General features: G+C 36.3%; 2 protein-coding genes across 10 annotated transcripts in view; one reads left to right on the top strand and one right to left on the bottom strand.

The window, feature by feature from the left end:
* Window positions 1-1,249: 1,249 nt before the first annotated feature.
* Window positions 1,250-2,092, bottom strand: LOC105420214 (uncharacterized). Its single transcript, XM_011622960.1, has 2 exons — window positions 1,878-2,092; window positions 1,250-1,748 (listed from the first exon to the last, which is right to left on the bottom strand). Exons 1-2 carry the CDS (start codon window positions 2,090-2,092, stop codon window positions 1,250-1,252), a joined length of 714 nt encoding a protein of 237 aa, XP_011621262.1.
* A 2,200-nt stretch (window positions 2,093-4,292) lies between these two features.
* Window positions 4,293-22,903, top strand: part of LOC18428433 (AFG1-like ATPase family protein) — a 40,561-nt gene continuing 21,950 nt past the window's right edge. For 6 of the 9 annotated variants that reach the window (XR_002279995.2, XR_016056171.1, XR_016056172.1 and 3 more), the window contains exons 1-5: window positions 4,293-4,443; window positions 5,769-5,905; window positions 5,996-6,156; window positions 11,325-11,461; window positions 14,957-15,036. Coding sequence is in view for 2 of the 9 variants with exons in the window: in XM_011622940.3 (XP_011621242.1) it covers window positions 4,296-4,443; window positions 5,769-5,905; window positions 5,996-6,156; window positions 11,325-11,461; window positions 14,957-15,036 (663 nt within the window). In the remaining 7 variants the exon portion in view is untranslated. The remainder of the gene's footprint in view (window positions 4,444-5,768; window positions 5,906-5,995; window positions 6,157-11,324; window positions 11,462-14,956; window positions 15,037-22,903) is intronic. The other 3 variants (XR_016056169.1, XR_016056173.1, XM_020663735.2) reach the window with 1 other exon arrangement.

Genomic DNA, 22,903 nt, shown 5'->3' with positions numbered 1-22,903 from the left:
TAGTACGATCTTTTATATACCATAATAATCAGTTATAGTATTACGGTACTTTCAAGACCATAATGCTTGAAAACTACTGCATACCTTCTGGAGTTTTTGAGCATTACGGTCTTGAAAGTACTGTAATGCTATAGGTGTTCATTACAGTAGACAAAAGACCATAATGCTTTCAAGCATTACAGTCTCGAAACTACCGTAATGCTATAATTGATTATTACAGTATAGAAAAGACTGTAATGCTCACTACGGTCTTTTTTTTATCGTAATTATAAAGCTGGACATTACAGTACAAAAAAAGACGGTAACGACTTTAGCACAATTTTTTTTAACTCATTGAAACTGAAGTTGAATTCAAGATTTTTATTAGAGCCTTGGATGAAATGAAAAATCTCAAAATTGTATAGGCACTCTATAACATCAAAATCAACTTTAGAGATTCCATAAATTGAACAAAAAACGATATCAAAAAGCAATATAAGCCTCTTTACAAATTCAGATAACAAAAAGGCATATAAAAAAAGATCAACTGACACTACTGACCTCTTTACAAATTCAGATAACAAAAAATACATATAAAAAAAGATCAATTGACACTACTAGCCTCTTTACATCATTTTAAATACTTAATTTGCATGTTTCCCTGTTATGGGTCACATCCCCACAGCGGTTACACTTACGAGGCCTAGTCTCTTTGTACTCTGTTTGTCTGCACCGTTTCTTTGGCCGACTCGTGGTTCGCCTTGCAGCTGGTGGTAATACTGTTGTATAAATAATCTTTAACAACTCAAGTGCATCAGGCATAGAGGAAAGGGAATATGCTCTAGGGTACATATCCATTTTGAAATAAAAGCCGGAATATTCTGTAACGTCTTGATGCCTATGATCTATAGCGGTGATCGCTTGATTGCACTTCAACCCACCAACCTACCACACCTAACATGTACATGTATGTCTCGCCAGATCAACAACATATTTCTTTTCTGCATTGATCTTATATATACCATCATGTGCCCATATGACTATAAAGGAATCTGGACTTATCATTCCTCTCATTTATTACCTTTTGGGCCTTAGGTGTAAGTGTGCCGCTCTATTCTAGGGACTTGATTATCATGCCGCTTTATTTTAGAGACTTGATTATCTTCTTAGCAAATTTTCCCATGAGCTTAACCCTTAGGCATTCAAGGAGTTTAATGAGGAGCTTCTCCCGAGCCTTTAATATCCACTTGTTAAATGATTCGGAGATGTTCTATGTCAAATCATTGTATCTACATCCCTGAAAATATGTGTTTACCCAAGTTTTTGGATGTTGTTTCACGATCCAGTCATAGGCCTCAGCATTTTCACTATTAATCTTTGACATGTACTCATCAAAACTTGATACAGTTATTGCACGTGCTGCTTTCCAATAAAGTCTTGTAAGCGCCAAATTTCTAAATTTCTTTTTGAAGTTATCAGTTAGGTGACACATACAATACCCTTGCTCATTGGTTGGGAATACTTTTTCAATTGCGACTTGCAACCGTTTTTGACGATCTGATACAATAGACAAAGCTGGCAAATCAGGCATCTCCTGAAATTGCTCATTAAGAAGCTTTAGAAACCAAATCCAACTTGGTGTATTTTCACTCTCAACCACCGCATATTTTCTGAAAAATATATTTTCATTCACATCTATCCCAATTGTAGCCAATAGTATCCATCTGTATCTTCCTTTCAAAAAAGTCTCATCTAGTCCCATCAATGGCCTGCAACCATACATAAAACCATACAAACATGGACGATTGGTTATAAACACACGTTCAAACCTATCATGATTATATGTCTGAATAATCATTACGGTTCCAAAGTTTGTGATTCGGATCTTATGCAGTTACTTGGTGAGATCATTGTATGCCTTCATATGAGAACTGTCATTTATCCTTTGTATGACCTCTTTGACCTGCCATGCTTGATGGTAAGATAGTGTGACACTATGATCACGTTGTACATCATTAATAACATATCCAGGTGTTAGATTGGGTATATCATTCAAACAGTTTTTTATCTTACTTGCCACCCAATAGCTTCCAGCAAGGGATGAACCATGCATATTGCGTCAGCACAAGAGAGCACGTTTACAAAGTTCTTCACCTTGAAGAAGTTTGTTGTATTAACCCTCCAACAACTCACTAGCTATGAACACCCATTTGCAGCATACCTCGTTCATACTCATCTCTTATAGCTTTTTACAAACTTTACATTGAAGTTTTGTGATATGACATAATCAATAAGGAGATTAAGGCATGCTTATATGTCATCAAAATCTTGACCATGTTGAAGTACAACTTTGTAACTGTCAATCCTGATGGGGCTTTCTAACAGATCGATGTTGTTGATATGACACTCGATTTCTAAATCTTGCTCATCTTCACTCTGAACTACTTATTTTGGTTGGGTACCACTGTCGAAAAAATATTAGAAGAACAAGTGAGAATTATCCTAACCCATAACATCTGCACTAAAAATATTATCAAATAAAAAATAAATTTCATTGCAAAATTCTTACATGGCCAGTCTTGATGGTCCATTATCGAGAATTGTTGGCGGTCGATATTTGGTGGAGTCCGACTCAATAAGTTTGTCTGATATGTACACAGTAATGGGAGAAGACCCTTCTATCATATTTGCAATATGGTCATCATCGTCAATACATACCATATTCTTGTCACATAGTAACTTGGGTCAATATACCTAATAGACATGATACTTTGGGCATAATTACTTTGATAAGTGAGCCTTTGTTTGGTCGAAGGATGGGATCCCCTAAAAAAATGGATAATGGAAAATGGAGACGTCGTTCAAATATTACGAAATAGAAGGAGATGATGGAAAATGGATGAGAGATTAAAGAGAAAGGAGGATAAGGAAGAGAGAGAGAGAGGAGGCTAAGGAAGAGAGAGAGAGAGAGAGGAGGCTAAGGAAAAGAGTTGTGGGGCCTGAGAGAATGGGATGGAAAAATAGGTTTCTTAGGAGGGGTTAGAGAGAGTGGGATGAGAAAATAAGGTCTGTGATGACTAAAATCGTGAAAAAGTGTGGAAAAGTTTAGAAATAATCACAGTTATTTTTGTACTGTATAAAACATCAATAAGGTTACAACACTTAAAATATCGCAAGGATGCCTAAGTAGTATTACGGTAATATGAGTATTGTAATAAGAAAAGATTTCTTCAAGGTGTTTTAAGTACCATATAAAATGCGGCATTCACTACGGTACTTAAAGTACTATAATGGTGCTTCACGGTAATACGATTACCTTGAAGGTTATTTTGGTAAAAAAATGCCTAAAATTGAAAAAAAAGGGTGTGGATGAGGTTTATGAAAGTTGATAGTTTTTTTTTTATATCTAAATAGACGGAAATTAAGTATATTTCTGATAATTTTTGTTTTCATTAATAGGAGTCTATTACCTATTTTTTTGACTTTATCTTTTAAATCTTTGTCTACTATTATGCCTACATCATTTCTATCATTTTCTTTTTTTGTATACCAAAGTTTATACCCATCTATTTCTTTAGCCTTTTCTCATTTCCATTTAATTTCTTGTAGACGGACTATGTTTCTCTCCTGCGTCTCATTGTATCCACAAACTCCATACTCCTTACCTGTAAGTATCCCTATATTTCATATGGCTAAATGAATCCTATGATCTTAGACTAGCTTATTTACACGCGTTCGTCCACGATGTCGAGGGGACCCTTGCCTATTTTTCACTGCAATTGGGCAATGCTCTGACGCGTCGCTTTAGGATAACACCCTAGCTACCCCTGGCTCATTTCTCACTATACCCAGTTTTGGTACAACACGTCGTTTCTGAGGTACGCCTTAATAAGAATAATATTAATTATGTAATATAAAATAATAGAGCAAAAAGTCTCTTAATAAAGCAAAATGATGGGACACGATTAATTTAATATAAAATATATAAAATAATAGAGCAAAAGTCTCTTAATAGGGCAAAATGATAGGACACGAATTAATTAATGTAGTTGATGGCTAGAAAAAAACTTGTAAAGATGATGATCATGAAATGTTAACGTAGTTTTTATTATGGCCAAGAACCGGTCGGATTCAGGTCCGGGAGTTTTGGTCTTAAATTATACATTGTTGGGTCGGGTTGGGACGGGACATTCGCGCAGTTACTGCGTACGCCTCGTGGGGGACAACAATTCAACCACGTGGCATCCTGTAATGTCGACACGTGGAAGCACATATAAAGGGATCCGAGGCATCATTTGCGTTTCTTTGATGCGAGAATGCGGAGGCTTTCGTGCTCTGCTTTCTCTGCCTGCTCGCTTCAGTTTCTGCAAAATCATAGGATCTTAAGCAATGGATCTCCAAAATGTCAGAGGATTAGGGTTTTCTGTCATTGCAGCGAGTCATCCTTTCCTGAAATGTCTCCAGGTAATGGGTTGATTAAATGCGGAGCTTTGCTTTTACTGTTCATACTGGATTGCTGGTGAATTAGGTGAAGGGTTTGGGGTGTATTGGTCATATGAAAACCTTAATTCTTTGTATTTACTGAATTATGGCCTGAAATCTTTTTGATTGGCTTCTTGCTAGTAGTTTTATTGAATTATGATCAGCAATGAAATATCGCTTATATGATTAATAAATAATTTAGGATATTTCAAGTTTGAGATTTGTGTTTGTTTGCAACATTGTATTGGGTTTTGGATTCAGTGTTATGGATGTACATATTATTTTGCATTTATCATGGTTGATGGATGTGAACGCAGAATTGTGAATATTGGTGTGATGGTGCGTGGTAAAACTTTAGTATGGCAGATGAATAATGAAGAATAATGAATATTGATTGGTTGAACTCATTGAAGTGATCTTAATAAATCTTTTAATTTTAGGGAAATTCACGTAAATGACCTTTAACTTTTGCGGCATGTAAAAATGTCCCTCATTTCTCATATTTCACGCTCATATCGTTTATTTTTATATTTTGCCAAAAATACTTCCATTTTCGAATTCCCAAGTCCCAGGGTCTTTTCTTCTGATCAAGAGATTGGCTTAGAAAAAATTGGTTTGGAACTTGAAGTTTCGAACAAGTCTTGGTCAAATAAACACCCTGGTTCACTAGGAGTTCTGAACCAGGGTGTATTTCGGAAAAAAAAAAAAAAAGGAAAAAAAAAGTGCCATGAGTGCAAACTATGAAAAATGGGGAAATTTTTTAATACCACCAAAATTAAGGAATATATACTTTAAATTCCCTTAACGTTATAAGTTGATTGATTAGAGTTTAGTCGATATTGGTAAAAAGTGATAATTTAATTGGACTTTTCTTAATTTCCTATTTTGTATTTTTCTATGTTTATTTCCCCATAAAAATCACACGCTTTCTTGAAATGCTCGAGTATTTGAAGAATTTTTCTTATTTGACCTAATTGAAGCTGCTAGTAGAAGTGCAATTAAAGACATTAGCTCCTTTGAATGAATCTAGGTTTCCATACCATCCGAAAAATTATAGAAATCTTTTGTGATATCAAAAGAGACTGTTGATCACTTTGTAGTGATATTGAAATGGAGGTACTATTTGTTTCTACTTTCTAGTGATTTTGGTTGGTTTCCCAACCTGTCAAGAAATTTTCCTGGTTTGAACTCATGGAATAAAAGGGAACAGGGATGCATGGACAAGTTTCTATATTTAAACTTTCTTGCAGGTTTGATTATGCTGCTTATTTCATTTGCCTGTTTTATTCTTGTTTCATATGTACCAGGTCCATTGTCACTGTATAGAGCTATGGTTAATAAAGGGAAGCTTCAGTATGATCGTTACCAAGAGAGGGTAGCTTCTGAATTAGAGGGACTACTCATAAAGTTGGGGGAATATGAGAAGGATATGCAGGAATATCATGTATGTGATAACTAGCACACCTGCAAATGCAAGAGTACACATCTTAGCTTCTCTTGGCATGAATTTTATAACCCCTTCTACACTTTCTAGATTAAATTGAGTCAATGGGAGAAGAGGAGAGAAGAGGAGAGGCATAGGTTGTTAATGCAGGAAGCTGAACTTAAGCAACAGGGTGATTTATTGCAAACAGTAAAAAGACATCGGAGTGGGCTGGTTAACAAGTTTATCTTACGGTCAGTTCCTTTTTTTGGGTAAGTATCTTACCATATTGTGATTATAAATCATGGCATATTGATGGTGGCAGTTCTCTTTGGCCTATAAATTTAGTGTCAACCTTTTAACCCATTTGTCAGCTATTTTGTAAAAGAGATGAACTTTTATAACAATTCCAGATGAGTATTCGTACGTCTAGTTCCATTTTGATAACTTATGGCCTTGGTCTTGTAATCTATGGAAAGCTTTAACAGTTTGAATGTTCTTTTAAGTTGATATTGGATGTTTTTAGGGTACTACATTGATATTCAAATGGGTACAGAAAACCCAAATATTCAACTTTTTGTGAAAATTTGGTATCAAGAGGGCAGTGAATGCCATTCCACAAGTCATAAATGAAGACTAGCTGGCCCATGGCACAGGTGGCTTGGTGCTGATTTCAGTTATTAATACAGATATATGGTGTGCTTAGTAGTGAAGCAATGAATTATCTGTGCAGTTTCTTTTACATGAAACTTGTAGAAGCTGGTATTTTATTTGTGTTAATTATTTCATTGCATACTGCAACTTTGTGTTATTTATAATTAGTTTTGTTGAGCATTCCAATACATGTAATAATGAAGCAATAAACAATTTGTGTGTCAATGTCCAATTTGCAAGTTTCTTATATAACTGGCTACGGATGACATTTTGGCATTGTAAAACTCTCAAGACATGACTCATCTTAGAGAAAGGTCCCTTCAACTTAGCCGTTCTGTTTAGGTGAGTAGACCTTCCACCAAATTCTCCCACCATTTATCTAGAATCTAGACATGTCATGTGACATTAAACTGTCACTTTATGAAACAACAATGCATATTGGTAGTCATTAAAGAATCTGGTTGCAGTGTATACAAAGAAATGCTAGACATTAATCATGCCAGAAAAATGATTGGCATGTTTATGCATAATTTGCATGTCTCACTATGAAATGAGAATGAATTTTCAACATCCTTATCATTAGAGCCCTATCCCAACTATTTGGGAACGAATTTTTGTCATATTAAACACACTAGCTGTAAATGTTACTTTTGTGAGCCTAGTGAGGTTTGATTATCACTTTATTTGAGAGAAATTATATGCTATGTGCGATTTACATGTGTTTGTATTCATAGCTCAACAACTTGTACATTCATTTGATATCAGATCGTGATCATTATCTGTCTTTCATGAAGGTTCTTCCTATCTGACATTTGCTTACTTGATTGATTTTGTAGGGAGCCATCCCTTGCTCTTTTATTTTTGCATCCTCACAGGGAGCTTTTTGGTTTATTATATTTGAAAATGTTCGCATCAGTAATTTGCTGATGCTTTCCAACTGGAGCAAGAGCAGGAATGCATACATATTCGTCTCCTTCAAAGTTTGTTCCTTGTAATTCCTAGGAGACATTACGTACGGACACATTTTGGCCTTATAATTCCTACGAAAAATTACATATGGGGCAATTTTTTTGCAAAAATTATGCGGAGGTCACTCCCATCCTGTGGCCCTTTTTTTTCCATAATTGCCCACCTATTAGACATTTCCAATACCGGACAGGCGGGATGTCCCGCATGTTTTCTATTTTTCTTTTATTCTTCCATATCAAGAGCACTGAACAACCTTATGGGTTGTCCTGTTCGGGGTTTCTAATATGGGGCAGCCCAACTTCCTAAGGTCTCTAGTGTTAGAAATATTGGACTTATTATAAGTAATTATTATTATTTAAATCCTTAATAGTTCTTTAGTATAATAGAATTTATGTAATTTAATTTATTTTACTTATTTCTTATCTTATATATTGCTATTTGTATTTGAATGTATTTTATTAAAAAGGGATTTTCCTTTATCTTTTGTTTGATCCTTTACTTTTTTATTTCTAATTTTCTATTTCTACATTTTGATTTTTTTTTTCTATTCTATTTAGATAAAGTTTTATATTGTAATTCTAAACTTAGAAAAATAAAATGAAATAAAATATAATTAAAAATCTAATTAAAGTTTAAATTAAAAATCTAAAATCATAGAATAGAAATTCTAGTTCTATTCTATGATTAGAAGAAATATTTTAGTACTTGAATAGCACTATCTATTAAATATTTTAGAATAAAAAAAAAGTCTAGTATACTAAATTCTATTACACTACTTAGATTCTATTATTGATTATGATAAGTCTGATATTTCTAACACCGAACACTTAGGTAGTTCGGCTGTTCGACATTGAAAACACCAAACAATACGTTTACTCGGTGTTCCTTATATCGGACAGGTCCTGGGTAAAATAAAAATAGAAAACTTGCGGGATTTCCCACCTGTTTGGTGTTGGAAATGTTGGACATGTGGACAATTCGAGAAGACAAAAGGCCGCAGGGTTGGGGTGGTTTCTACATAATCTTTTCAAAACAATGCCCCATATCATACTAAAAGGTGCCAAAATGTGTCCGTTTGTAGTTTTTCCTAATTTGTTTCAACAATTTGTGAATTCTAATGGAACTTCACGATTAGACCACCACTTTCTAAAGTTATAGCGTTCCATTCGCATGTCAATATGGGGCGGTTCAAAGCTGATATCCAGTATCTCCTTAAGATCTAAGACCCATATGTCTATGGTTTTTCAGGTAATTTGGATTTTTTTAGGCTTCATAGCATGGTTGAAACTTGCGGGAAAAATCAATGACGAATTTTATTTACTAAGCATAGGGCTGGTTGGCGTGGTCTAAAATGTGGCCCAAGGGCTGGGCTAGGTCATGACCACCATGGCTAGAGGTTTGGGCTGGCTGCTTGAGCTAGGTCGATTATAGGACTGCCCAGACCCAGCCCTACCTTGCCATTTTTTTCGTTATTTTTTCTTTTCTTTTTTCTCTTTCAGTCTATTAGGTCAGCCTTGTCCAGTCCTGGCCATGCCGAGCTCAAGCTAGCCCTATAGGGATCCAGGTGGGGTTGAGGCTCAGCCCGTAGCCAATCCTAACCAAGTATGATTCTTTCCATTATTTAGCCCTTGTTCTAATTGAGTTTTAATTTTAGTTTCTTTAAGTTATTGGGTATTTAGAAAGTGAGGTTCCAATCCTAGCTACATATGAAACCTTTGAGTTGGATAGTTTCCTAGAAACTCCAGAAGTTTGTTTTTCGTGCTCTTAAGAGCAAAAGTATAAGGTAAATAACTAACTTCTTCAAACAAAAGTACAAGGAAAATAGAACTTGGAACTCTCTATAAATACTCATTTAGGCCTATGGCTAACTCATTAGAAGTTGAAATTGAGACTAAAGATTGGGCTCTTTCTTTTGGAGGTGGGAGGTCATCTTTGGAGGACTGATTCCTTACCACTGGAGAAATTCTTCAACTCTTTTTAGTGGAAAGAGTGATTCTACAACTCTAGCTTAAGATTGCGAGAGTCTGCCCAACAAGTTAGAGCCTTCTTCTTCCTCTTCTTAAATGAATGCATCCCACCTATCTCTAAACAAAATTTACCACCCCTTCAAACCTTCTATACACCCTAGGCAAACTCTAGGTGAACCCCAGTTAAGCTAGCACCAACACTATCCTAATCACATACTTACCCTCGGTAGCCCGAAAATTGAAGTTTGATCCCTACATTCGCCATAATTGAACCCTAAAATCTATTTTCTCATCCTCTTATTTTGCTGAACATGCTAAATTCCAGCAAGCTTGACCCCTAGGAAACCTTAAAACCTATCTGTAACCTTGCCATAACCCATCCAAACTCCACCATAACCCTAAACTGACTTTTACTTAAGTTAGACATCGTATTATTCAATTCTACACCATTAATAAACATAAGCCCCAGAACCCTCTTGTCCTAATCTTTGTTTGAATCTTAAAACCTTAAAAACTTTTAAATCCTATCCTAATCAGAATTGTGAATTGTACCTAAACACTTTCTTTTTGTGTCCACTTCACATGTCACATTCATGTAGGAGCCAATCCTTGTAGACCTACTTCACATCAATTGCTGCTCCTTTTTGTGTAAATGCTGTTTTCATGTGTGTTTGTTGGATATATATATATATAAGAAGCCTCTACACAACGCCTATGGGCGAAAATGAACAATGTTTTTGCCCATAGGTTCGGTGTCATCTGATTTTTTAGGATGGCATAGATAAATCGACTGCACCGGACATGCTATGTTTGGTGCGGTTGATTTTTCACACGAAACCGCAATGGCTCTACGAGAGCTGTTGCGACTTTCATGCTAAACCGAAATGGCTCTACGAGAGCCATTGCAGGGAAAAATCACTATCCATTTTCGCTCCATGGTGTTTTTAAGGGTTTTCATATATATATATATAGATATAGATATAGATATAGGTATAGATATATATGTATAGCTTGGATGATGATGATGATGATGATGATGATGACATTATAGCTTATGCTGCAACAGTTCCATTCTTGTTTGGGCTATGCCTTACGTTCCAAGTTGTTCCCTCAAGTGACACTCTTGGTCAATTGCTCCCTTATATCACAGCAGGACTGTTGTCAGGCTTCTGTTATAGGTTCTCTCACACCTTCAATGCAATCTATCTCACTGGGTATATATTGGATTCCTGAGGTGTTATACTTTGTCATGGGCTACATCTGGCTGGTGTAGGTGTTGTAGCAAGATTTCTAGTACTGTGAGATATTAAGAATCATATGTATGCAGAATATGCATGCTAAGGAGTATGTTGTCGTTTTTTTTTGTAGCCCTGTCTAAACTTTTGAGCTGCAAATTTTTAATTTGATGGAAAACATTTGAGCAAATTGTTAATGATACCATATCTCCTTAGAATGTGACCGTCGGGAATGCACGAAGTTAAACTCTTTAGACTTTTTTGGAGTATTACTAGAAGTACTGAAGCAATTGCTTCCAGATTTATGTGCACAAAACTGGATAAGTAACACACTTTAAGATTGTTATAATGTTTAGTTCTGACCTCACATATTTATTTGCAAGCTTTGTCGTGGGTGGTTTAAATTATTTGGTTGAACTGTTGAAAGTTACCTAAACTGGAGAATATTAGGCTACTCTAATTCTGCTTTTGTTTTCATCTGTCCAAATCAGTACATTCATAATCTTTGGATTGTTTCAAGATTGGTTATTAAAACATTCTTATTTGAATGTGGTATAATTTTCTCATTGTCCATGAGATATTGATAAAATTTCTCCTGTTTTTCTGTCTGAGGAGAGAGGGTGCAGAGCCAGGTGTGGGAAAGATGGTTTCCTACCTGAACCGAGAGAAAAAGCTGGACTCACTTGTTGGCCGCCGTCCTATTGCACCAGCTGCTCCCAAAGGATTGTACTTATATGGGAGTGTTGGAAGTGGTAATTAGCATATATTTGGCTTCACGTCATTATTAAACGTTCTCTAAACCATGATTAAGGAGTAGTAGAAGTCCAAAAATATGAACCAATGGATTAATTCCAAACAGATTGATCACAGCAAAGAGCTGAAGCATTCTAAGGGATAGAGAGAAAGGTTTGGGGGAAGAGAGAGAGGGGATGTGACTTTCCGTGGATTTTCAACTGGGAGTATCTGACTTCAACTGTACTTTTACCTCTCCTGATTCTTTAATCCATTGTTTCATATGTTTTGGGCTTTCACCACTCGATCATCCAGCCAACTTACATATTCTTCTTCCACAAACCCTCTTACATGTGTGTGTGTATGTATATATGCACACGTACACAGACAATACTATCGTAGTGGAGAATTCACAAAAAGAGATCAAAGAACTGAAAATTTTATCGAAAATAAACGCGGAAGCTTACAGGCCAAGCTACATAGCTCTTTGGTGAAACCAGCAACATTTTAAAAGACACAAGTCGGCCAGCTTGGTGCCTAGTGCCTAGGCCGGCGCTTAGAACCTCGGGTGCCCTGTAGTGAAAATTTTGCAGATATATTCACAATTGTGATTTCCAAACATACATATATGCGACATACTTTATGTTACTTTTCAATTTTTTGCATTTATATGGATTGTAGCTAACCTTTTTTATACAAACATATCCCATGTTAAGAATAAACATGTTCAAAACTTCAAATTATAGACAATTTAGTGAAAAAACTTAAAAAGTCCAAAGTTTATTATAGTATTAGTCTCCAATTATCCATATTCCATAATCACATGGACTCCAAGTTTCAACAAACTTACAAAAGTACAAAACCAATAGTCCAGATTTTTCTTGCAATCTCAGATTTTATTTTATTATTATTTCTATTTTTTTCTGATTCACAGGGATCTCAAAATCAATAGATTTGGGGCTTAAATTCACTTTGGGGGTTTAGAATGCCACCGAAGGCCTCTCAAGAGAAACAAGTGCGTTAAAAAGAACCAAAGTGCACAAAAAAAAGTGCAGGCCCTGGGTGCCCACCTAGGACTAGGCATGGGGCTCTTTCCAAGCTTTGGTGTGTGGCCTAGGGTCCGCCACGCGTCCAGGTGGGTGCCTAAGCACGGGGCTGACCGTGTTTTTGAAACACTGAAAACCAAGGTTCTTGAAACAAATAATATCCAACTTCTAATCAAAACCCTCTATTAGCCTCTATTTGCAGACTAAAATGTAACTTTGACCCTCAGACCTCTAATTCTAATATAATGAACTCCTTACTAAAATTGAACACGGAATAACACTTTTACCCTTTTTACATTCCAAACTAGCCTAAAATCCCTACAAAATTCAGAAACCCCTAAAAATTAAATTGTAAAAGAACTTAAAAATACATCTCTAAAATTAAATAAAGAAAAATAAATAACATAAATCAACTTGTCTTACATAAAACTCCCCTAGTTGGAGAAGATTCCTTCTTGAGTTTTGAGCTGAGCTAGTATATATGCTTCATCAAAGCCATAATTTACTTCAGACCTTGTATTCGTTTCTTGCGCTAAGAGTGTTGCTGTTAATGAGAAGTCCTCAAGAAATAGATGATATGTATATTGAGGAGTTGATGCAAACTTATCTAATTCAATTACCTTGAAATTTTGTGCACTGCAAACTTCAAACACTTGCAAGGTCATTTTTAGATTTTTTTTTTTAAATGAAATCAGTTGGCATCATTGCTATTCAGACACATAAAGCTCTCAAATAGCTTTCAAACAAGTGCCAATAATTGCAATTCTTAGTAACTAGCGAAAATTATAGCCATTGGAAGGTACAATGTTCAAAATCGCCTCATATAGTGCCTGAATCTCATTATCAAGAGAAATATCATCAACCGCTTGGTAGGCACCATTTGTCACGAATCCATTACCAAAGAGTCTAGAGAATTTGAGATTCGATGGAGCTCCATCATCATCTTTTCCTTTCTCCTGTGCATGGACTTCTAATTCGAGCTGAATCCTTACCTTTGCCAGATTATCATTCTCTCTAAACTGAGTCCTCATGTCCGCTTAAGCTTCAACCTTGAAACAAATGGCCATATCCATTGAAACTCCCTCTTCATCTCTAGATGAGTTGGAAAACCTGTCCTCGTCATCCTCACCAAATATCTTAGTGATTGTCATAGAAAACCTCAGCTCTTCCAAACTAAAGGAACAACCACAACTCTAATCTTCTTCTCCATACTATCTTAATTACCTTGTTATTCATGACTAATTTTAGGGTTTCATCATCGTATATAGGTGATTTGTCGTAATCTACAATGTCTTTCTCCTCAAAATTTGTACATGAGGACTTGGCCTAAATCGAGTTCTTCATTTAGCTACTCATCATATATTAGGGCAATCTCGGGGTCTTCATCAAAGATAGGATCATCCGTGGATCAAAAAACAGTTATTCAATTTTGAAATCGGAAAACACAATCTGTCCTCAAAATACAGTGAGATTCTCTTCTCTGGTTGTGAAGCAAATTAATATTTGCATAATCTGATCCACAACTGTCATTTAAATGTACCATTTTCATGAGTGACTGAACATCGACCAGAGTGGATTGGATGCACCTTGTGCACCTCCTTCGATTCCTACATTTTGACGTACTTCGTACCCAAATTCCTCAATTCTCCTTTTCATATCATTGAGTTCCTTCCATGTAACTTCGACACCACCACCACGAACTCAATTTCCTTTAACAGCCATCACTTGAACTGGCATTAGATCCTCACGCATTTTGAGAACAAACGTGCCCTGCTACCAACTAACATTGTGCATAATTCACAAAAGAGTTCAAATAACTGAGAATAATGGTGGAAGCTCACAAGCCATGTTTTATAGCTCTGGTGAAACCATAACTCTCAAAACAAATAATATCCAGCTCTAAACTAAAACCTTCCATTAACCTCTATGTTAGACTAAAATGTAACTCGACTCTTTAGAAAACGCTAATTCTGATCCAAAATGAAATCCTAACCAAATCGAAAATGAAATGACACTTTACCCCTCTACAAGCAAGTAATTGCACAATGACCTAACTACTTCCCCAAACTAGCCCTAGAATCCCCATAATACCTAAAAGACCTAAAATAAACCCCAAAAAATGCATCCCTGATATTTAATTAAGGACCAATAAAAGTATGAATCAACCCATCCTGCATTGTGTATGTATGTACATACGTGCACTATAAGCGCATGGTCTGATATAATATTTTTTCCCACACACACACATTCCTGCATACAACCCCTCATCAGAATATTCACACGTATCATTTTTCGCACCATATTTTTCATGTATTATTTCTTATGTTCGGACAATTTGAGCTCAATTGCTTCAATAGTTTTCTAATATTTATTTGTGTTGCATTTTATTTCATGGAGCATTATGTTATGTGGGTTTCAGAATTTCCCTTGCATTCTTTGCATTTAATGTTCATTCTCATAACAATGTAGGAAAGACAATGCTAATGGATATGTTTTATAATGCCACCATGGGGATTGTAAAGCATCGACGGAGGTTTCACTTCCACGAGGTTAGTTCTGACAATAATTGTTTGGAACACGAAATTTTGTTGTGTTTTGATATTTCTTATTTTTTATTGATATGTTTGTAGCTTTTTGTTCAATGATTCCGAGGACTCAATTTAGGATTTACCCATAAAGGACTCAATTTAGGAGTAACATTGCTCGAAAATTTGGCCGCTCGCCTGCCTAGGTAGCCGCTTAGGCAGCCGGGCAGCCAAAATGCCTAGGTGGGTCCCTTAGGCATCCTTGCTCCTAGGCACCAGCCTAGGTGGCCAAGGCGCTGCTTAGGCGTTCGTCTCAAGGCGGTTCCTTGGAACAAGTTGGCCGACGGTGGAAAAAGGCTGAAGGCCAAGGGCAAAAAGTAATTTTCCTTTTTTAGGCCTCCAATTCCCCCCAAAAAGCATAAGCCCCATTAATAAACTTATTAAGGGGGTAGGGCTGCCAACGGGTCGGGTCTGGCCTGGTTCGGAGCCCAAAAAAGCCTGGAATCAACTCAGCCCGGCCCGACAGGGCCCGACCAGGACACTGCCCAGTATCCCATTTAGGCCCGTTAAGGCCTGTTTGTAGTGAATGCGATGTCAGGTTTGATCAGTGGAAGAAGAAAATGCAGAGGAATTTTTTTCGATTTTCTCATCTGAAGCCATCTTCTTGGATAAGAACAATAAACGCGAACTGAGAAAACATAGCTAAAAATCAATTCTTCTTGGACAATGATATTAAAAAACTATCGTCAATCCAAGGAAATTTTGTCCTAAACAATGGCAGAAAATTTATGGCAAATTCAGTAAAAAAGCAGAGGCTTTTGAAATTTGGCTTTTAATGTAATAGAAAAATCAGGAAAAGAGATAAATGAACAACAATTACTGTCATTCCAAATCAAAAAAAATAAAGTTGAGAGAATGACACAGATTCAAAGAGGATCAATGGATCTAAGTACCAATTACCTTAGGCAAAAAACCTAATTATAGCTTGTGAAAATTGATGAATCAATAACAGGAATCCGGCTAATTTAAATAGGAATCACAGAAAAATAAAGCCAATGAGGAAGCAGCGGGATTCATAGGTACGAAACCCTGGAAAAGGAAGATTGACCAGTGAACATTAATGGAGAAATCAGCGTAAAGTTGGGAAAAATCAGCTTAAAAAGTGGAGAATTGAAGAAGAAGATTAAACGGTGGCCATTAATGGTGAGGAATCAGCTAAATTTGGGGAAAGGATCATCTCAAACAATGGGAGTTGTAGAGGAGACTGAAAAGTTATAGAGGGAGCCATTAATGGCGAGAAATTAGGTTCAATAGGAGGGGCAACAACAAATCAGCTAAAAATGTGGAATGATTTAGCTTAAAAATGTATAATACAAGTTTCTAAAACACTATTGAATTTGGATGCAATATTTGAAAAACGGTATTCAGGACTGGCCCGGCCAGAAAAGTGCGAGTGATGCTCGGGCCGTTAGCAGCCCATAGAGGCTCTATTGGTCTGGGCCTTGGTCCGGCCCATTAAAAAACCTTTTATTAATGTTTCTTCTTACTCTTCAAATTTTTATTGATAGTAGGCCAAAAAAACATATGCTAAAATATTTTTTGGAGAGAGAAAGGGAGATTGGGTTTCTAGAGAGTGAATGGGATTGAGAGAGGAGAGGTTGGGTTTCTAGAGAGAATGGTTTTTAGAGAGAGAAAGCGAGATTGGGTTTTTTGAGAGAATGAGATATTAGGTTTCTAGAGAGAGAACATTAATTTTTAGGGAGACTAGAGAGATTGGGTTTCTAGAGAGAGAATGAGTTTTACAATTAGTAAGAGAGATTGAGTTTTTAGAGAGAGAGTGATTGGGTTTTTAGAGAGAATACATTTCTAGAGAGAGATTGGGTTTCTAGAGAGAGAATGAGTTTTGAGAGAGAAAAGAGAGATTTATTTTGTAAGGAGCGAGAATGAGTTTTAAATTTTCTAAAAAATATTTGAGCATATATTTATTTTGCCTAACTACAAAAAATTAAATTTTGAAGTGTGGATTTTAGGGGGAAAAAAAAATTTAATGCATGCTAAATGGGCTGGGCTGGGAGTTATTTGGGCCGGGCTTATCGAGGCCAAATGAGGCTTTCTCGGGCTTGCAGGGTCACCCCAGCCCGGTGCACAAAATCAGGGCCTTTTTTTGGCCCACTCGGGGCCCGGGGCTCGCTATCAGGCTCGTTAGCGACCCGAAACCAGGCTGTCACGCCCCAAGATTTCTAACATTCCCGAGGTGCGACAGACTATTCTTATACTAGGAAAAATTCAAATTCCTATTAATATATATTGTAACAAAACAAATTTTTCTATTAGTTAAAATTTGTACAAAGTTTGCTCACAACTGGTATTAACATGAAGGCTAGGTATGTACAGTGGTGAAGTTAAACAAAAGTTACAAAGGAGAATTTGGTTCTGACATGACTGCATCTTCTTCACAAGCTGGTCTTGATGTGCATTTAACTATGAGACTGCAATTACCTTGAAAACTATTTACCATAGTTTGGTGAGTTTGGCTACTCAGTAAGTGATCATCATGGTCCTAAAAATAATCATGGTTGGAAGATATAAACATTTTCTGAAGAATGTATGTTAAAAAAATCAACTTGAGGAAGAATTGCGAGCAAAAGCATTTATAGATAACAATTGCACTTTCACAAATCCACGGTTAAACATACTCCAAATGATGGAAATGCATATAAACATTTTAACAGAGATGCATAATTCAAAGGATTTCACAAAATACCCCACTGACATCCCAAGTAGGTCACCTATATACCCCACTAGCGTTCTGATGGGTCCAAACAACCCCTGCAGGTCCAAACATACCTCACCGGCGTACCAGAAGAGTCCAAATAGCCCCTACCAGATAGGTCTAAATAATCTCTGCAGGACCAAACATACCTCACCGGCGTCCCGGATGAGTCCAAATAGTCCCTACCGACGTAACCGGATAGGTCCTAACAATCCCTACAGGTCCGATCATACCTCACCGGAGTCCCTGATGAGTCCAAAATAGTCCCTACCGACATAACCGAATAGGTCCTAACGATCATTGCAGGTCCACTTATGCTCAAATTATCTCTGAAACTCTTTAAATATCAGAAAGCAACAATATCATATATGCGAAGTATCATTGAAAACATTAACATGAATTCACTTGAAGAAATTTAATAACAATCACTTCCATTGAAATATCTCTAGGTAGCCATTTAAACATTTTGTACAATAATTTCTGAAAGGTAACAGTTTTGAAGGACATTCTTGAAATCGATCATGATAACAGTCTAGTATCAATAGACGAACTTTTATGAGAATTCAAAATTAAATACGGAATTATCACAATTTATGGAATTGCCGATTTGTAAATAATCATTTCATAGGCAATACTACAATCAAGTGCAAAAATATCAGTTTTTCAAATAATGAGGCAGACATTTGCATATGAATTTTACAATGTCTAAATACTCAAAAACAGTAGAAGGAAATCTCATAATTTTACAAAAGGCAGAAATATCATATTTATTTCTAATAATTTACAGTATTTAAAATTCTGAACAATAGACAGGAAAATTAAATTTATTTCTAAGAAGTTACAACATTTAAAATACCTAACAATAGATAAAATATCAGAATTTTACTAAAAAGATTATTTTTCAAAACAATGAGGTCACTTACACACAAAACTTATAAAATAAAGATCCTGGACGGAAATATCACTATTTATTAAAAACATACTATTTTTCAGGAAGATGATGTCACTTACACATAAAACTAATAAAATAAAGATGTTGGATAGAAATATCACTATTTTATTGAAAACTGACTATTTTTCAAAAGAATGCGATCACTTACATATAATATTTGAGAGGGAACTTCGATAAAATTCGGCTAGAGATAGAAGAGCAGTGAGAGCACCATGGTTCTGAGAGGAAGTAAAGCTTTGGATTCGTAAGAATGACATGGGTTGTAGCACATGAGGTTTTCAACTGTCTATCACATATGAGAGATAGTTAGGCTGTCTCAAGAAATCTTGAGCAGATAGAGGAGGCTGGCGACTTACGAGGTTTTCAATAGAAAACCTGAACATTTCAGCCATGGCAAGGGATAATGGGTAGGTAGAAGGAACAATTGTAGAGAGAGAACATACTAGATGGAAGAAAGAGGTTAAAGAGAGAGAGAGAGAGTACAGTGAAAACAAAATGATAACTTAGAGAGAGAGAGAGGATTAAAATGAGAGAGAGAGTACGGTACCAGAGAAAGACTTTTCATTGACACTCCTTAGATCAAAAGAAAACTTCTTTATAAAGCATCCATGGGTTAACACGCATGATGCAAAGCATGCCACATCATTTAAAATGTATCAATAGAGGATTAACTGAAACATATGGTAATGCCACCACACAATATGACAATTAATGCAACATCTTATGGAGGTACGTCAGCCTTACCATGCCCAATACGCTTGCAAGAAGAAATGTTTTGGAAGCTTTACATTCAATTATGGTAAAAGAGCTGATGGACCAAATGTGCACCTTAAAGAAATGGACTAGCATAATTTTTTTTGAGAAAACAGTGGCTTTGAATTATTAATCAAATATCCAAGAAGCGTGGGTCCATATTTAAATTGAGGGGTAATTTTATGTCAGAGAAAAGATGGTCCTTATGGTGCATTTCGTCGCCATGAATTATCATTCTAAATATTTCATTATGTATTTTATTTTATTTCATTTATTTATTTATTTTTATTGTATTTATTCTATTAACGCTATTATTATTAGTTTTCAGTTTTTAAAAAAAATTTAGGGTCATCACACAGGCCCTGGCCAGGAAGCCCGAGGCCCGGCCCTGTCCGTTGGTAGCCCTAGGGGCTTATAGGTTTTGGGATTATATCATTGATTTTTTACTTGCTCTAATGGAAACTAATGTTTAATTGGCAGCTATCATTGCCTAATATGAGAATTGAGTTGTGATTTCCATTGATTATTTTAGAAATATGGATTCTTTTTTTTTTTTGTAAATTAGAAATATGGCTTCTTTTATTCTTTAAATGTGATTTTGAAATGATCCTTGATGATAAGAAGGACCAGTCTCCATATGTGGTACTAAATGTGCAAGGGACCCTCACAAATTAGGGTTATTTGCATGTTTTGGTGAGATGGGAGATTAATTATAAGAAGATTAAGAAATTTGGCTAAACCCCACAAAAACTTATAAGAAATTTGACTACAGATTAGTGCAATATATGGTTTCATATGCAACAAAGAATTTGTTTGAAAAAGTAGAAAAATATTGTGTATGTTCCTTCATGTATGCATTTGCAGTTATTGGGATATTGTTGTTTGAAATAAATAGACTATAGCGCAAAAAAATAAATGTCCATGTTTTGAAATAAGTAGACTGTTTCACCTTGAAATAACATCAAGGTGTAACAGATGCATGTCCCCAAAGTCTCCCCCCCTGTTCCAGTGAAGGTGCTTTTGGGCGTCCGCCTCCGCATTTTTAAACATTGAGGACTAAAAATATGTCTTAAAGTATGTTTTATTGCAGGTTTCAATTAGAATTAGTTCTCATCTGTCCCTTGTTGTTGAGGGTTTTTCCTTTGTTGTCACTGAGTTTTTTTTTATCCCCTTCCATTATTGTTGAAAGCCATTTTAGTAGAATGTTTGAAACTTTTCTAGGTTTGAAGCAGTGACATTCTAAATATTAAGGCGTATGTTTTCTTTTTGGACACTATCATTTATTGTTTATACTGGTAATGTTGTTATGAGGCTTCACTGACTAACTCAACGAATGTCTTTTTGAAAAAAAAGGACTAGCAGATCTACAACTGAATCACTAAATATCAATATTTTATGGAGTATATGAGCAGCTCGTGTTTCTGACATATAGATTTAAAGTTTAGATCCATTAGTTATTCATTTTTACTTTTTTTGTTGGTGCCCATTACTTCTTTGTTCTAAATTGATATTCGTGATCATTATTTTGGAGAATGAAGTTGAGTTGTTTGGATCCTGAGGCTTTGTAACAGCATACCTAGATATGTATTCATAAGGAGACGTGGTCTTTAGGTAACATAAACACATATATGAGACTTTTCTTTGGGCTTCTATGAGTTGGATGATTAAGGCCTCCTATTTTGTAAGAATTCCTAGTCAATAACAATCATCAAGAATATTGAACCTCACAACCTCAAAAGATGGGGGAAACCTCTTGCCTCCTTTCCTCGTCTACTGGTTCTTGATGATGGCCCTAGGAATGAAGGTAGAATCAAGTCTGCATGAGGTATTCTTTTGCATGACTTCCCTCTTTTACGTATTCCCCTTACCTTCGCTTCTTCCGTGATTCCTTCGCAACTCTTAATGTTTCATCTTTCACCCCTCCGCTCTTACCATACATCCCATCTCTTTCTTTCATCTTTCCTCTTCCTTCTACACTCATTATCAGATACCTAAGTTGTTATTTCTTTCTAGCATGTAGTCAGATACCCTCATAACTTCTTTTTGCACTTCTCTTTTTTGGATAACTGCTTACTTTCTCTTATTGTTGGAATTATTGCAAGGCCTTGATGAATGTTGAAGGTTCCTCACTCTCATACAGCTGCTTCCTCACCTTTCCTGCTGTCTCTATACTCCGCCTTTCTTATTATCTGCTGCTGTCTCTATGCTCCGCCTTTCTTATTATCTGCTGAACTATGGAATTTCTTACGTCTAAATCATTCTAAGGTCTTAGTGCAGGTGGTGGACAAGGAGAGGTCAGTGGGTGAGAATAGTGTGGGTGGTGAGGGCCCCATTCTTAACAACAGTGTTAAGGTGGGTGGTTTGTCGGAGTAGTATCTCAACCATGGGCCATCTACACGAGAGAGGGATGCAGTTTCCCAAATCATGCGTATGTACAGGGAAGAGGCTGAATTTGTAGGGCATTTGTTCATTCATTGTAGGTGGCAAATACCCATTGGTCCCATGTGTTAGATATCTTTGGAATGATGTGGGTTACGTCATCTTCAGTTGAAGAATTCTTTGAGGGTGGTTTTCGTTGTCATTATTTTCTATGGGTAGGATGACACTGAAGCTTTGTACCATCGCTATACTTTTGGGTATATTGTAAGAGAGGAATAACTGAGCTTTCCAAGGTATGGGGGTCCAGGTGACTTGTCTCAGTGGGAATTTGGGTAGAGCTGTATCATGGACGTTTACCTAGCCTGAATTCCATGGTGTGTTGTGTTGGTAGATTGAGATTCATTTTGTACTCGATACCCAGCATAACTTCTTTAGTTGCACTATGGTCTCTCCCTGGTTGTGGGATTTTAAATTGGATTTTGATGTTTGGCGCACTGGATACAGCAGGAATGGGTGGTACTTCTGGTGTGAGATGAGCAGTTGATTCAAAGCACATTCCAGGCCATTGGGTCACTATGATTTTACAATGGTGGAGAGTAGCATTGTTGGTTGGATTGCGATTCTATCCATATGGGTTGCCTGTAGTGTTCGAGGGGGATTCTGTGAATGTTATCCTCTGGGCCTGCAAGGAGGGGCTGATTGCAAGATGCTCAATGAATTGGTTTATGGAGATTTTGATATTTGTTGGGTAAGGCAAATTAGTTTCTGACACAATTATCCAAGAAATCAAGTTGGATGAGTTATCAAATGGTGTAGGCAAGGAGTCTATAGTGGTGTTTTAGAAAGTTCAGTGGAGATGGCATCCGCCCCCCCCGGGACCTCTTTTATAGGAGCACTATTATTCTTTTTGTTGCGGGGTCTAAGTCTTGTAACCTTGCTTTTCTTGATTACTCGCTATTGATTAAAAGAAATCCATGTTTTCCATTCTTGATCCATTTAGTATTTGACTTTGGGGTTGCAGAACCTCTATGATT

The sequence above is a fragment of the Amborella trichopoda genome, chromosome 5 (genome assembly GCF_054954075.1).
Source record: "Amborella trichopoda isolate Santa Cruz 75 chromosome 5, AtrichopodaSantaCruz75HAP2 v2.0, whole genome shotgun sequence".
NCBI lineage: Eukaryota > Viridiplantae > Streptophyta > Magnoliopsida > Amborellales > Amborellaceae > Amborella > Amborella trichopoda.
The sequence above is the reverse complement of the archived record's forward strand: the minus strand, read 5'-3'. Positions and strand labels throughout refer to the sequence as shown.

Coding starts and splice junctions, on each gene's coding strand:
- LOC105420214 (XM_011622960.1), bottom strand. CDS start 2,092: ATGCATGGTTCATCCCTTGCTGGAAGCTATTGGGTGGCAAGTAAGATA. Junction 1,749..1,877: donor GCATACAATGATCTCACCAA/GTAACTGCATAA, acceptor GTATGGTTGCAG/GCCATTGATGGGACTAGATG.